General features: G+C 63.4%; 1 protein-coding gene across 4 annotated transcripts in view; it reads right to left on the bottom strand.

The window, feature by feature from the left end:
* The window catches only part of BTBD19 (BTB domain containing 19), a 63,389-nt gene continuing 48,558 nt past the window's right edge, over positions 1-14,831 (bottom strand). For 2 of the 4 annotated variants that reach the window (XM_045026556.1, XM_045026555.1), the window contains 2 exons: positions 3,846-3,914; positions 2,397-3,423 (listed from right to left, as the gene is read on the bottom strand). In XM_045026556.1, coding sequence (XP_044882491.1) covers positions 2,899-3,423; positions 3,846-3,914 — 594 coding nt within the window. In that variant the 3' untranslated portion in view covers positions 2,397-2,898. Of the gene's footprint in view, positions 1,428-2,396; positions 3,424-3,845; positions 3,915-14,831 lie in introns of those variants that run through there. The other 2 variants (XM_045026557.1, XM_045026558.1) reach the window with 2 other exon arrangements.

Raw genomic sequence — 14,831 nt, 5'->3', positions numbered from 1 at the left:
ATGGAGTTTTATTGATCCTGTGAGTGCTGCAGGGCAGCCCCAGGGCCCCGCGTGACCCCCCGGAGGCCTGGCCCAGCATGTGCCAGGGCTGGCCCCCTCCTTTGGTGGCCCTGCGACCTGGTGAGGGGCGTGGTGTGGCCCTGGGGCTGGTGGGCCTCCAACCCCCGCCCGGGATCATGCACACGCTGGAGAGGTCGGCCCTGAGGCAGGGCCTGGGCACAAAGGGGCTGGAAAGCAGCTGGCATCCCAAGCTGGGGCTCCCTCCAGCTCAGGGGGGTCCCTGGGCAGCACGCACCCCAGGAGAGGCAGGATGGGGCTCACCCACCAGGCTGGGCCAGTGGCGTAGCCAGGTGGAGGGAAGAGGCGCCACCCGCTGCAGCGTTTTTACTGACGGGGCGGTGCTCCGGGTCTTCGGCGGCACCTCGGCGGCGGGACCTTCACTCGCTCCGGGTCTTCGGCGGCACCTCGGCGGCGGGACCTTCACTCGCTCCGGGTCTTCGGCGGCACCTTGGCGGCGGGACCTTCACTCGCTCCGGGTCTTCGGCGGCACCTCGGCGGCGGGACCTTCACTCGCTCCGGGTCTTCGGTGGCATTTCGGCGATGAAGCTTCAGTGCCGCTGAAGACACCCGGAGCCACTTGTGCTCGGTGAGGGAGTGGCGGCTCCCCCGCTCCCCCCAGCTACGCTACTGGGCTGGGCCCTCTGGCTAGTCTGGGCTGCTAGTAGCCCTTGTTACAGCCCAGGTGTATATTAGAGCAGTCCCTGGGCTGCTGTAGCTGGCCCCGGGCTGCGGGAGGTACTAACCTGACCTTCCCCAGCTCCACACGAGATCAGGCTCAGACAGGAGGCTGTCATGTCACCCCACTCAGCCTCCTGTCTGGGCCACAGGAAAATCCAGGCCCGTCCCAATCCACTGCTAGAGAGCGGGGCTGTCGGCTCAGGGAGCTCTCAGCTGATCTGGCCATGCCTGAATAGGAGATGATGGGTGGGAGCCCTGCCCTGCCCCCCCCAGCCATGCCAGCTGGGCAGCCTACCTGGCCCTCCCAGCAGACTCAGGCAAGGGGGAGCATTGTGGGCAGGCGCCGTCTCAGCGCTGCCCCCCCACGCAGGACAATGGCAGCCCTGAGCCTGGCCCGGCACTAGCTGGGATGGGCCAGGCCTGCCCCCGGCTCTGGCCCGATGGGTGCGCAAGGCCGGCAGCGTCCTGGGAAGTGCACTTTGCCCCGTCACTCATCCCGGAGACGAGGGACCAGCCTCTCCCTGCTCCCCGGCGACGCCCGGCGCCCGCCACTGGCTGCCGCCTCCTCACTCGAGGTAGCTGTGGTGCTCCCGGGGCTGGGTGCCCCTGCGGCGCTGGCACAGACGGGATGGTGCCCCGCTGCCCTTCCTCAGCACGTGGCACTTCCAGGCCTCGGCGATGCACTCGACCTGTGGGGGGGACACCAGGCTGCTGCTGTGCTGGCTGCCCTGGTCACACGGCTCAGAGCCGGGCCCAGCCGGACACAGGGCCGGGCACCTGGGGTTTGGGGGCAGGACAGGGCTGCAAGACGTGCCGAGAAGTGACGGGGATGGAGAGGGCGATGGGGCTGGTGCCTGGCATAGGGGGCTGTGGGGCAGACGTCTGGGTCAGCGCCGCAAACGTCCCTGCTTGTCCCCGGCAGCAGCGTCCTGACCCCAGTCCCTTGGCAGGCTCCCCACCCTGGGGGCACAGTCCAAACCCACCCCCAGGGGCGGCCTGAGGGCCTTCGGCGGATCCCATGTGCCCCCCCCAAGGGCGCATGGCCAGACGGACACAGACAGGGAGACGGACACAGACAGATGGACGTAGACAGCAAGGGCCACAAGGACAGACAGACGGACACAGACACAGCGGGGTGCATGGACAGACAGACAGACACAGGCAGACGGACAGACACAGCCAGGGCCCATGGACAGACAGACAGACACAGGCAGACAGACAGACACAGCCAGGGCCCATGGACAGACAGACGGACACAGGCAGACAGACAGACACAGCCAGGGCCCATGGACAGACAGACAGACACAGGCAGACAGACAGACACAGCCAGGGTCCATGGACAGACAGACAGACACAGGCAGACGGACACACACAGCCAGGGCCCATGGACAGACAGACAGACACAGGCAGACAGACAGACACAGCCAGGGCCCATGGACAGACAGACGGACACAGGCAGACAGACAGACACAGCCAGGGTCCATGGACAGACAGACAGACACAGGCAGATGGACACACACAGCCAGGGTCCATGGACAGACAGACAGACACAGGCAGACGGACACACACAGCCAGGGCCCATGGACAGACAGAGACACAGGCAGACAGACACACACAGCCGGGGCGCATGGACAGACAGACACAGGCAGACGGACACAGCCAGCCGGCTCCTCACCGGGATGAGCGGATCCCTCTGGTTGTTGGTCTCCAGGGCTGCCAGCTCATGGGGTGAGAGCAGGGGCAGGCGGAGCTCACGCACCGGCCCCGCTGCCACCTCGGCCACTGGCCGCTCCAGGACAGCCTGGAACAGGAGTGCAGGGTCAGGGGCCGGATCCATGACCCCGGGAGCCAGCGGGTGGGGGGATGATCTGGCATCGAGCCCCCAGGGCAGACAGGGGAGCACTGAGAGGTGGGCAGGGACTGGCATCACCTGTGCTTGTGCCCCAGAGATTGGGGCCTGGGTGGCAGCCGGAGCCTGGGAGCTGGGGACAGGTGCCCTCACCTGGGACACCCTGGGGCCCTGCGCTCTGCTTTTCCAGGGTGGGAGGGGGTGGCTGGCACCAGGGCCAGCTCCAGCATTTTCGTCACCCCAAACGGCGGGGAAAAAAAAAAAGCCGCAATTGGTGGCACGTCAGCGGCAGCATAACCGCCGCCGCTTCGTTATTTGGCGGAATTCGGCGGCTGGTTCTTCCCTCTGAGAAGGATTGAGGGACCCGCCCCCGAATTGCCGCCAAAGAGCCGGATGTGCTGCCCCTCTCCGTTGGCCACCCCAGGCACCTGCTTGCTGCGCTGGTGCCTGGAGCTGGCTCTGGCTGGCAGCCAGGACGCCTGGGTTCTAACCCCAGCTCTGGGAGGGATCTGGCAGCCAGGACGCCTGGGTTCTCTCCCGGTTCTGGGTGAGGAGTGGGGTCTACGGGTTAGAGTCGGGGGGGTCCATTCCCAGCTGTGCCATGCACTCACTGGGTGACCCCCATGATGGGGGCTCAGATGCCTGCAGCAAGCCCCTGGCTTGGTGGGCCCCAGCTCCTGGCCGTGGGGGCTGCCGGCACTCACCGAGCTGACGTGGGCCCATTCCCGCACGGCCCGGATCAGGTCTGGCTCGTCGATGGCCAGCCGGTCGCTGCGCAGCACGGCCACCAGCGCCGCGGCCGACAGCTCGTGGAAACTCCGTGTCTGCACCACCTCCTGCGGTGCCGCAAACGGGCCGGGTCACCCCTGGCAGCGGGGCTGACCCCACCTGGCACGAGGCGGGCACAGAACCCCTCCCCACACCTCCCGGGCATGTACCCTGCCACCCACCCCCCAGCACCCCCTGTCCCTGTCCTACTAGCTCTCTGCACCTCCCGCTTCCCACCACCCCCTGCCCTGCCCCATCCCATCCCCCCTCCACTGCACCCCTGTCCTGACCCCTTCTCCTGGCTGCCCAGGGCCCACGCGGGGCCTTGGCCGCATGCAGGGGGCGGGGGTATTGTCAGAGCTCATGGAGGGGCAGGCCAATGCACAGCCCCCGCCCCCCCACACCTTGTGCTCTTAGACCTCAGGCCGTGCACCTCTGGCCAAGCCCTGCCGCCCTGTGCCCCCCCCCCCCACTCCCTGAGTAACAACACCTGCGTGCGATCCTCCACGAACACCAGGCAGTGCTCCTGCAGCTCCGTCTGTCCGTAGGTCACAGCCGCCTGGGGGGAAAACACAGACAGACAGCTGGAGTCAGCTGGAGACTGGGGCACTGGCACAGCAGGGGGCTGCGGGTCAGGAGTGAGAGTCAGGAGCTGAGGGGGAGCCCGGGGCTGGGCTAGCAGGGGGCTGCGTGTCGGGAGTGAGGGGCACCGGCGGAGCTGGGGTGGGGGAGCCCGGGGCTGGGCTAGCAGGGGCTGCGTGTCGGGAGTGAGGGGCACCGGTGGAGCTGGGGGGAGGGAGCCCGGGGCTGGGCTAGCTGGGGGCTGCGTGTCGGGAGTGAGGGGCACCGGTGGAGCTGGGGGGAGGGAGCCCAGGGCTGGGCTAGCAGGGGCTGCGTGTCGGGAGTGAGGGGCACCGGTGGAGCTGGGCGGAGGGAGCCCAGGGCTGGGCTAGCAGGGTCTGCGTGTCGGGAGTGAGGGGCACCGGTGGAGCTGGGGGGAGGGAGTCCAGGGCTGGGCTAGCAGGGGCTGCGTGTCGGGAGTGAGGGGCACCGGTGGAGCTGGGGGTGGGGGGTGTCTGACTAGCACCTGCCTACAACCTGTCTCAGTCTCAGGAGCTCTAGGGTGCCCCATGTCGCCCCATGCAGCCGGTGGAGCCCAGCGCTCGGTGCCCGCTGGGGCATTGTTACCCTTCGCTAGGAGGGAAACGGGGCCATTTGCCGCTTGCCGGGAGCGATTCCCTGGGAGCCCCAGGCTCAGCTCGGGGGCCGCAGGGACATGGGCTCTGGGGGGGGGGCGGCACCCCCTAGTGCTTCCCAGCAGGGAGGCTGCCCCGCCCCAGGGAGCCTGTGGGTCAGGGCCGCACTAGGCCGGGCGGCTTTGCAGGGATCCCCGCCCCAGAGAGCTCCCAGGGTCACTGCAGCCCCGAGGCACTGGGCCAGGGTTGGGGGGGGCAGAGGGGAGCGTTGCCAGGGCCCGGACCCCCTGGCACTGCCACCGGTGTCCCTCCAGGCACCTGCGAGGGCAGAGAGTGAGCCGGGGGAGGAGGGAGTTGTCACCTGTGGGGCACTGGCCACACGCACAGATACAACGTACACCCGGCACACACAGCTAAAACACACACACGGCACACACACACACAGAAACACACACGCACAGCAGTACAGTGCACACTCACACATAGAGATACAACACACAGCACTACAATGCACAGGCAGACACACAGACACGCACGCACACAGCACAGACACACAGCAGTACAGTGCACACACACGGCACACAGACACACACACACAGCACTACAATGCACAGACACACACAGAGAGAGATACAACACACAGCCAGCAGGGGGCGCCGGAGGGCCAGGCTGGAGCATGGAGCTGCTCCCCCAGCCAGCACAGGGCTTGGCCACTGCTGCGACTGGCACCCTCAGCACCACCGGCCCATGGCACGGGCCAGCTCTGCTGCCCAGCCAGCGGGATCTCGGGGATCCCCGTCCCCAGCCAGCTCGGCTCAGTGGCCTGGGCTCCTCGGGGCGGCTCCCGGGCCGGGGTGACGAGCCGGCGGGGCCGAGCTGTGCCTGCTAGCAGCACATCTCCCAACGGGCGGGGATGGGGCACTGGGTGGGCAGGGCTCTGCCAGGTCTCCGCCTGCCCTGGGTCTCACTGATCGCCCGGTCTGGGGTGGGGCAGGAATTGCCAGCGACCTGGGTGGTTTCGCCTTCCCCTGGCTGCAGCGTGGGGACGGGTCACTCGCTGGCTGGAGCTAGTGTCAATGGGGGATTCTCGGGGAGCCTGGAACCCCTGGGTAGAGGGGCAGCGACTCGGCCAGAGGTTCTGCGCCCGGCCAGGGCAGATCACGCTGCCCCGTCTGGCCTCCAAGGCTAAGAGGCTGCGAGAGCAGCGGCTCTGCTGGGTCTAGGCCCCGGCATCACCCCGGCTCCCCAAGCCCTGTCCTCACCCCCAGGGGCCCTGCCTTTCCCATCTAGCGCCAGGCACCTACCCTGGCCTGGTCCCCACCCCCGGGCACCCCCTGCACCCAGGGGCCCTGCCTTTCCCATCTAGCGCCAGGCACCTACCCTGGCCTGGTCCCCACCCCCGGGCACCCCCTGCACCCAGGGGCCCTGCCTTTCCCATCTAGCGCCAGGCACCTACCCTGGCCCGGTCCCCACCCCCGGGCACCCCCTGCACCCAGGGGCCCTGCCTTTCCCATCTAGCGCCAGGACCTCCCAAGGCCTCTGTCCCAGGGGCTGACCGGCCTTGTGGTTAGGACGTTTGTCCTGAGATTTAACCTAGATCTGCTGTGCCGTAGTCTGAGCCCGTTGCCTCTTGTCCTGCCCTCTGGGGCAAGGGAGAACGACTTTCGCCATCTATTCTGGGGCAGCCTTGCCAGTATTTGGAGACTGGCCGCGCTCATGTCCCCCCTTAATCTCCTCTTTTCCAAACTAAACACACCCAGGTCCTTCAGCCTTTGCTGCCACGGCTGCGTTCCATCCCTCTGATCATCTCTGTCGCTCGCCTCCGGATCCTTTCCACTTTCCTGTCTCTACAGCGGTGACCAAAACTGGACCCAGTTCTCCAGCTGAGGCCTAACCAGTGCCGAGTACAGCGGTACTGTCACCTCCCGTGACTTGCAGGCGCTGCCTTGGCTAATGCAACCGACAATTGCATCTGCTTTTTTTGCAGCAGCGTCGCGTTGCTGACTCATGCTGAGGTTGCGATTTGCTACCACATGGGCTGGAGCCGGGCGCTGTGTGTGTATGTGCGCGCACACTAGCCAAGTGTGTACGTACATGTGTGTAGCTGACCACGTGTGTGCGTACCTGACTCTGGATGCATGCGTGTGTGTGTGTGTGTGTGTGTGAGTGTGTGTGTACCCAGCCATGTGTGCCTGCACGTGGGTGTGTGACTGATCACGTGCCTGTATGTGTTTGTGTGTGTACCTGATCTATGTATGTCTGTACCTCACCACGCGTGTGTGGGCACCAACCGCATGTGTCCCTGACTGCGTGTGCACCTCGTTGTGTGCGTGTGTTGTGACACAGTTACGCCCAGTTGTTTTGAGGACAAACAGTCCCACCCCCAGGCCCGCTTTCCCTGTCCCCGCTCTGGGGTGACCACAGCCCGGGCAAGTATTTCGGTTCTAACGCCTCCAGGCAACGGCCTCCCCGCCACAAGGTAAACAGGAAGTGCCTGACTTGCCACAGCAGCGATGTCAGAACGGCCCCAAACACCCCCGGGGGAGCAGAGCGCCAGGGGCCCGGCCCGGCCCCAAACACCCCCGGGGGGGAGCAGAGCGCCAGGGGCCCAGCCCGGCCCCAAACACCCCCGGGGGGGAGCAGAGCGCCAGGGGCCCGGCCCCAAACACCCCCAGGGGAGCAGAGCGCCAGGGGCCCGGCCTGGCCCCAAACACCCCCGGGGGAGCAGAGCGCCAGGGGCCCGGCCCGGCCCCAAACACCCCCGGGGGGGAGCAGAGCGTCAGGGGCCCGGCCCGGCCCCAAACACCCCCGGGGGGGAGCAGAGCGCCAGGGGCCCGGCCCGGCCCCAAACACCCCCGGGGGGAGCAGAGCGCCAGGGGCCCGGCCCTGCCCCAAACACCCCCGGGGGAGCAGAGCGCCAGGGGCCCGGCCCTGCCCCAAACACCCCCGGGGGAGCAGAGCGCCAGGGGCCCTGCCCCAAACACCCCCCGGGGGAGCAGAGCGCCAGGGGCCCGGCCCGGCCCCAAACACCCCCCGGGGGAGCAGAGCGCCAGGGGCCCTGCCCCAAACACCCCCCGGGGGAGCAGAGCGCCAGGGGCCCGGCCCCAAACACCCCCCGGTGGAGCAGAGCGCCAGGGGCCCGGCCCGGCCCCAAACACCCCCGGGGGAGCAGAGCGCCAGGGGCCCGGCCCCAAACACCCCCGGGGGAGCAGAGCGCCAGGGGCCCGGCCTGGCCCCAAACACCCCCGGGGGAGCAGAGCGCCAGGGGCCCGGCCCCAAACACCCCCGGGGGGGAGCAGAGCGCCAGGGGCCCGGCCTGGCCCCAAACACCCCCGGGGGAGCAGAGCGCCAGGGGCCCGGCCCTGCCCCTGAACACCCCCGGGGGAGCAGAGCGCCAGGGGCCCGGCCTGGCCATGAACACGCCGGGGGGAGCAGAGCGCCAGGGGCCCAGCCCGGCCCCAAACACCCCCGGGGGAGCAGAGCGCCAGGGGCCCGGCCCGGCCCCAAACACCCCCGGGGGAGCAGAGCGCCAGGGGCCCGGCCCGGCCCCAAACACCCCCGGGGGGGAGCAGAGCGCCAGGGGCCCGGCCCGGCCCCAAACACCCCCGGGGGGGAGCAGAGCGCCAGGGGCCCGGCCCTGCCCCAAACACCCCCGGGGGAGCAGAGCGCCAGGGGCCCGGCCCGGCCCCAAACACCCCCGGGGGGGAGCAGAGCGCCAGGGGCCCGGCCCGGCCCCAAACACCCCTGGGGGGGAGCAGAGCGCCAGGGGCCCGGCCCGGCCCCAAACACCCCCGGGGGGGAGCAGAGCGCCAGGGGCCCGGCCCGGCCCCAAACACCCCCGGGGGAGCAGAGCGCCAGGGGCCCGGCCTGGCCATGAACACGCCGGGGGGAGCAGAGCGCCAGGGGCCCGGCCTGGCCATGAACACCCCCGGGGGAGCAGAGCGCCAGGGGCCCGGCCCTGCCCCTGAACACCCCAGGGGAGCAGAGCGCCAGGGGCCCGGCCTGGCCATGAACACGCCGGGGGGAGCAGAGCGCCAGGGACCTGGCACGGCTGCGCTCCGGGCAGGGGCACCATCCAGACGGATCCAGCTTTGCTGAGTGAAATCCCTTCCAGCTGCAATGTCCGTCCTCGGAGCCGGCGACGCCCCAAGAGCCAGAGAGCGACTCCCCGGGAGCCGGGCCTGCCTGGGGCGCGCGGCCCAGCAGCTGCATTAGCCGCAGTCTCAGAGCGGGTGGCCGTGCTGAGCGCCCCACAGCGAAATACCCCACAGCCGAGTGACAGAGTCTAGGTCAGGGCCCTCGCTGGGGTCCCTGACATGGGAGCAGAGAGCAGGGAGGGGCACCAGGGGCCCTTCTGGACGGGAATGGACGGGCTCCATCCCTCACCCCCAGCCAGCTGCAGAGGGCGAATGCAGATCTGGGGGCAGGACCTCGGGGACAGGTCTGTGTACACATCACTGCCAAACCTGCCCTGGAAGGGGAGCCAGGGGAACCCCCCTGCGGGGTGGCTCCTTCCCCTACCAGACGGATTGTTCCACGCGCCAGGGCCCAACCGTCACCTCGCGCACCGGCACTTTCCAGGGCACCTGACACCGATTTCCCCTCCTGCTTCTTTCCGCTGAGCAACATTTCACGTGGTGCCAGCCGCCCGCGCCAGGGAAATCCTGCTGAGACAGACCTGCCCCAGCCGCATCACAGCAACCACAGAGCTGTGAGCCGGGTGAAAGCTGCCAGCAGAGAGAATGATGAGTGCAGACTCCTGCTAGGGCCTGCTCAGGGAGGGCTCCCATCCGGGTCTGATGGCACCGGGACTCCATTAGCCACAATGCACCCAGCCCTGCTCAGACCCACTGAGGCATGCAGCAAGCCCTGGAGCACAGAAACGCCTGCTCCTCCACTGATGCTAGCAGGGGCCCAGAGCCTTGTGGCTTCCCAGCGCAGGAGAAATCTGTGACGTGGAGTCAGGGTCTATTCAAAGTGCAATTGGCTTATTTACCCACATGCACCCGGCCTGGACCAGAGCGGGTCACAACCAGCACGGGGGAAATCCCAGCTCCCAGGGGGCAGCCGCCTCAAACCACGACTCTAATCAGAGCCCAAAGCAGAGAGTAATGCTGCTGCGGCTTGCTCAGCTGCCTCTGCACAGAACCAGGGCCTCACCCGCAGCTTGTCTGCCCAAGACTGAGCACTTGCTCGTGCGCTTGGCTGGCTGTGTAACAGTGCCCACTCCCCCACACACCCCCGGTAATGTCTGCCATGACCATCCACACAACAAGAGCCCATGTGGAATGTGCTGGCCTCAGAAACGTCACGAGGCAACGTCCTAAGGACATGGGGCAGCTGTAGCTGAAGAGATCGATCATTGGTCCAGCTGGCCCAGGGGCAGCTCCCCACTCACAAATGCGTCTCGTTCCTAGGCGATGCTCTAGCAGGGGGAGCATTTCTCTTGGCTCGTGTGACGTTATTGATATAATCTGGGACCATATAGAACATGGTTGCAACCAAGGTCCTGTAGTGGCACCAAATCTTATGTACAGGGTGTCATATAAGGTGTGTAAGACCAGGTTATGGGTTGCTGGTTAGGATTATGCTGTCTGTGTGCATGTGTCATTTTGTAGTTGAAGTTATGAATATTGGCTCTACCCTGTCTGTATTTCAAGTTTGTGCTCTGCTTCTGGGTGATATCCCAGACAAGTTGGTGTTAGCTCTGCCTGGCCTGCTTGATGGCCCAATAAGGACCATCAGCTACACAACTGACCCACTGAGAGGAGGCAGATACGCCTTGTAACTCAGCAAAGTATGCAGGGACTTGCCCATGTGACTCCAGACTCCATTTTGCTGTAATTTTCCACAGTAAGAACAAAGAGGTTCTTACACCTGGAAAAGCCTATAAAAGGCTGATGCCTCATCTCCATCTTGTCTTCAGTCCTGCTTCTTACCTCTGAAGGGACTTTGCTACAAACTGAAGCTCTGAACTAAGGACTGAATGACCCATCCCAGCGGGGGATGTTCCAGAGACTTGATTTGAACCTGCAGTTTTACTCCATCTCTGCTACAAGCCTGAACTAAGAACTTTGCCATTACTGGATGTAATTGATTCCATTTAACCAATTCTACCTCTCATCTCTACCTTTTTCCCTTTATGAATAAACCTTTAGATTTTCAGTTCTAAAGGATTGACAACAGCGTGATTTGTGGGTAAGATCTGATGTGTATATTGACCTGGGTCTGGGGCTTGGTCCTTTGGGATCGAGAGAACCTTTTTCTTTTATTGGGGTGTTGGTTTTCATAACCATTCATCCCCAGGGCGAGTGCACTGGTGGTGATACTGGGAGACTGGAGTGTCTAAGGAAATTGCTTGTGTGACTTGTGGTTAGCCAGTGGGGTGAAACCAAAGTCCTTTTTGTCTGGCTGGTTTGGTTTGCCTTAGAGGTGGAAAAACCCCAGCCTAGGGCTGTAACTGCCCTGTTTAAGCAATTGGTCCTGAATTGGCACTCTCAGTTGGGTCCCGCCAGAACCGCATCGTCACAGCTCATTTCATGTCCTGAGCACCAGCAGCTCCTGGCAGGCTGAACTCTGAGCCCTGCTTCAGGCAACAATCCCTTCGATTTTAACTGGCCTGAGAGAGGGGCACCGGCAGAGCTGGGGTGGGGGGAGCCAGGCTGGAATAGCTGGCGGGCTGCGGGTTGGGATTGAGGGGTACCAGCAGAGCTGTGTCTAGGGGAGCCAGGCTAGAATAGCAGGGGGACTGCGGGTCGGGAGTGAGGGGCACCGGCAGAGCTGGGGTGGGGGGACCCAGGCTGGAATAGCAGGGGCGCTGCGGGTCGGGAGTCAGGGGCACCAGCAGAGCTGGGGTTGGGGGAGCCAGGCTGGAATAGCCAGCGGGCTGCGGGTCGGGAGTGAGGGGCACCGGCAGAGCTGTGTCTAGGGGAGCCAGGCTGGAATAGCAAGGGGCTGCGAGTCAGGAGTGAGGGGCACCGGCAGAGCTGTGTCTGGGGGAGCCAGGCTGGAATAGCCAGCGGGCTGCGGGTCGGGAGTGAGGGGCACCAGCAGAGCTGTGTCTGGGGGAGCCAGGCTGGAATAGCAAGGGGCTGCGGGTCGGGAGTGAGGGGCACCGGCAGAGCTGTGTCTAGGGGAGCCAGGCTGGAATAGCCAGCGGGCTGCGGGTCGGGAGTGAGGGGCACCGGCAGAGCTGTGTCTAGGGGAGCCAGGCTGGAATAGCCAGCGGGCTGCGGGTCGGGAGTGAGGGGCACCGGCAGAGCTGTGTCTAGGGGAGCCAGGCTGGAATAGGAGCTGTCGGGAGATCTGCCTGCCCACGTCTTGTGGTCACGTCCAGCCCTCCTCAGTCAGCGGGGTGGGGGGTGGGGAATGACAGGGGTAGTTCTCACGCAGGCACCACCGGGCGACAGAGCCCCTTCCAGCTAGGAACCCACAGCTCCATTCTCAGGGCCCTACCAGCCTGCCAGCGTCAGCGAGGGGAGAATCGGGCCCTTTGAGCGACTCCGGACTGCAGAACAGAAACCCCGGCGTCAGCATGTTCTCCGGGGCCTCCTCCTCGCCGCCAGCCCTGCTCTGAGCTACTCTCTGAATCAATCAGCAACCGAGAGCAGCTCGCAGTCCGAGGGGGGAATCTCCCTGCACCTCGGAAAGCCGCCCCCTCCCCTCCCCGGCCCGGCCCGGCCCTCGCAGACCCGGTGCCTTCGCTGACTCTCTTCCGGCAGAGCCGGGGCCTCCCGCCGGCCCCCTGCCCTGGGTGCTGTGCAGGGGGACAGACAGCCCCTGCCCCAAAGAGCTCCTCAGCAGAATGGGAGACACGGGGAGGGGGAACAACGTGCCCAAGTTCCCCCAGCAGCCCCGGGGCAGAGCCAAGACTAGGAGCCAGCCCAGTGCTCTGTCCACTGTGCATCACTGCCTCTCTGTCAGCCCCTGCTCTCAGCCCTGCAGAGGCAGCCTCGGCTCTGGTTGGAGCCAGGAGCAGCCCGGGCGGAGGGGTGCATCCCCCAGGAATCATAGAATCATAGAATTCAAGATCAGAAGGGACCATTATGATCATCTAGTCTGACCTCCTGCAAGATGCAGGCCACATAAGCCGATCCACCCACTCCTTAAGCAAGCGACCCCTGCCCCATGCTTCGGAGGAAGGCGAAAAACCTCCAGGGCCACTGCCAATCTACCCTGGAGGAAAATTCCTTCCCGACCCCAAATATGGCGGTCAGCTGAACCCCGAGCATGCGGGCAAGACTCTCCAGCCAGACCCTCTGGAAAAAGGCTAACAATATCCTATCATTGACCCATTGTACTAATTACCAGTGTGGCACTTAATTGACCTATTGACTAAGCCCGTTATCCTATCATACCATCTCCTCCATAAACTTATCTAGCTTAATCTTAAAGTCATGGAGGTCCTTCGCCCCCACTGTTTCCCTCGGCAGGCTGTTCCAGAATTGCACTCCTCTGATGGTTAGAAACCTTCGTCTAATTTCAAGCCTAAATTTCCTGACTGACAATTTATATCCGTTTGTCCTCGTGTCCACATTAGCACTGAGCTGAAATAATTCCTCTCCTTCCCTGGTATTTATCCCTCTAATATATTTAAAGAGTGCAATCATATCTCCTCTTATCCTTCTTTTGGTTAAGGAAAACAAACCCAGCTCCTCAAGTCTCCTTTCATACGACAGGCTTTCCATTCCTCGGATGATTCTAGTGGCCCTTCTTTGTACCCGTTCCAGTTTGAATTCATCCTTCTTAAACATGGGAGACCAAAACTGCACACAATACTCCAAATGAGGTCTCACCAACGCCTTATATAACGGGACTAGCACCTCCTTATCTCTACTAGAAATACCTCGCCTAATGCATCCCAAGACCGCATTAGCTTTTTTAACAGCCACATCACATTGCCTACTCATAGTCATCCTACGATCAACCAGGACTCCTAGGTCCTTCTCCTCCTCCGTTACTTCCAACTGGTGCGTCCCCAGCTTATAACTAAAGTTCTTGTTAGTCATCCCTAAATGCATAACCTTACACTTCTCACTATTGAATTTCATCCTGTTACTAATACTCCAGTTTACAAGGTCATCCAAATCTCCCTGGAGGATATCCCGATCCTTTTCTGAATTTGCAATACCTCCCAACTTGGTGTCATCCGCAAACTTTATCAGCCCACTCCTACTCTTGGTTCCCAGGTCAGCGATAAATAGATTGAATAAAATCGGACCCAAAACCGAACCTTGAGGAACTCCACTGGTAACCCCCCTCCAACCCGACAGTTCCCCCTTCAATACGACCCTCTGCAGTCTCCCCTTTAACCAGCTCCTTATCCACCTCTGGATTTTCATTTCGATCCCCATCTTTTCCAATTTAACCAGTAATTCCTCGTGCGGTACCGTATCAAACGCCTTACTGAAATCAAGATATATTAGATCCACCGCATTTCCCTTGTCTAAAAAATCTGTTACTTTCTCAGAGAAGGAGATCAGGTTGGTTTGGCACGATCTACCTTTCATAAATCCATGCTGTAATTTGTCCCAGTTGCCATCGGCCTCATGCTCCGTAACCACTCTCTCCTTTAAAATTTTTTCCATGACTTTGCATACTACAGATGTTAAACTAACAGGCCTGTAGTTACCTGGGTCACTTTTTTTCCCCTTCTTGAATATAGGAACTACATTAGCTAATCTCCAGTCAAACGGTACAACCCCCGAGTTTAGAGATTTATTAAAAATCATCGCTAACGGGCTTGCAATTTCACTCGCCAATTCCCTTAATATTCTAGGATGAAGATTATCCGGGCCCCCCGATTTACTTCCGTTTAGCTGTTCAAGTTTGGCTTCTACCTCGGATACCGTAATGTCTACCCAGGGCATCACCAGCCTGCTCCGAAGCAGGTCTCTGGAGACTGGCTGCAAGGAGTGGCCTTGCGCCTCGGTTTCCCCTCTACGCTCCCCGCTCGGCTGACTCCCGTGGCCAGACAGAGCAGGGCGGGGAACACCCCACTGCCACCAGAGGGCTTTATGCAGGGCCTGATCCTCCCAGGTCCTGACCGGCTCCCACCTGGTGCTCAGTGCCTCACAGGATGGGGCCCGGAGAGCGGCTGATCTGGCTGGATATGGTGAGGTTTCTGAGGCCAAAGGGTGACCCCGGTGGATTGCTCCCGGCTCGGCCTGGACGCGACCAACCTGCCGCGTGGCCTGCCAGCCCCTCGGTGTCAAACATGGGGGCTGATGTGCCCCGTTTTGCACCATGGGAACTTTCCACATCACCTGCCTGGGACCCGC

The sequence above is a fragment of the Mauremys mutica genome, chromosome 8 (assembly GCF_020497125.1).
Source record: "Mauremys mutica isolate MM-2020 ecotype Southern chromosome 8, ASM2049712v1, whole genome shotgun sequence".
NCBI lineage: Eukaryota > Metazoa > Chordata > Testudines > Geoemydidae > Mauremys > Mauremys mutica.
Note: the sequence above shows the minus strand (reverse complement) of the source record. Positions and strands in the feature narration are given on the sequence as shown.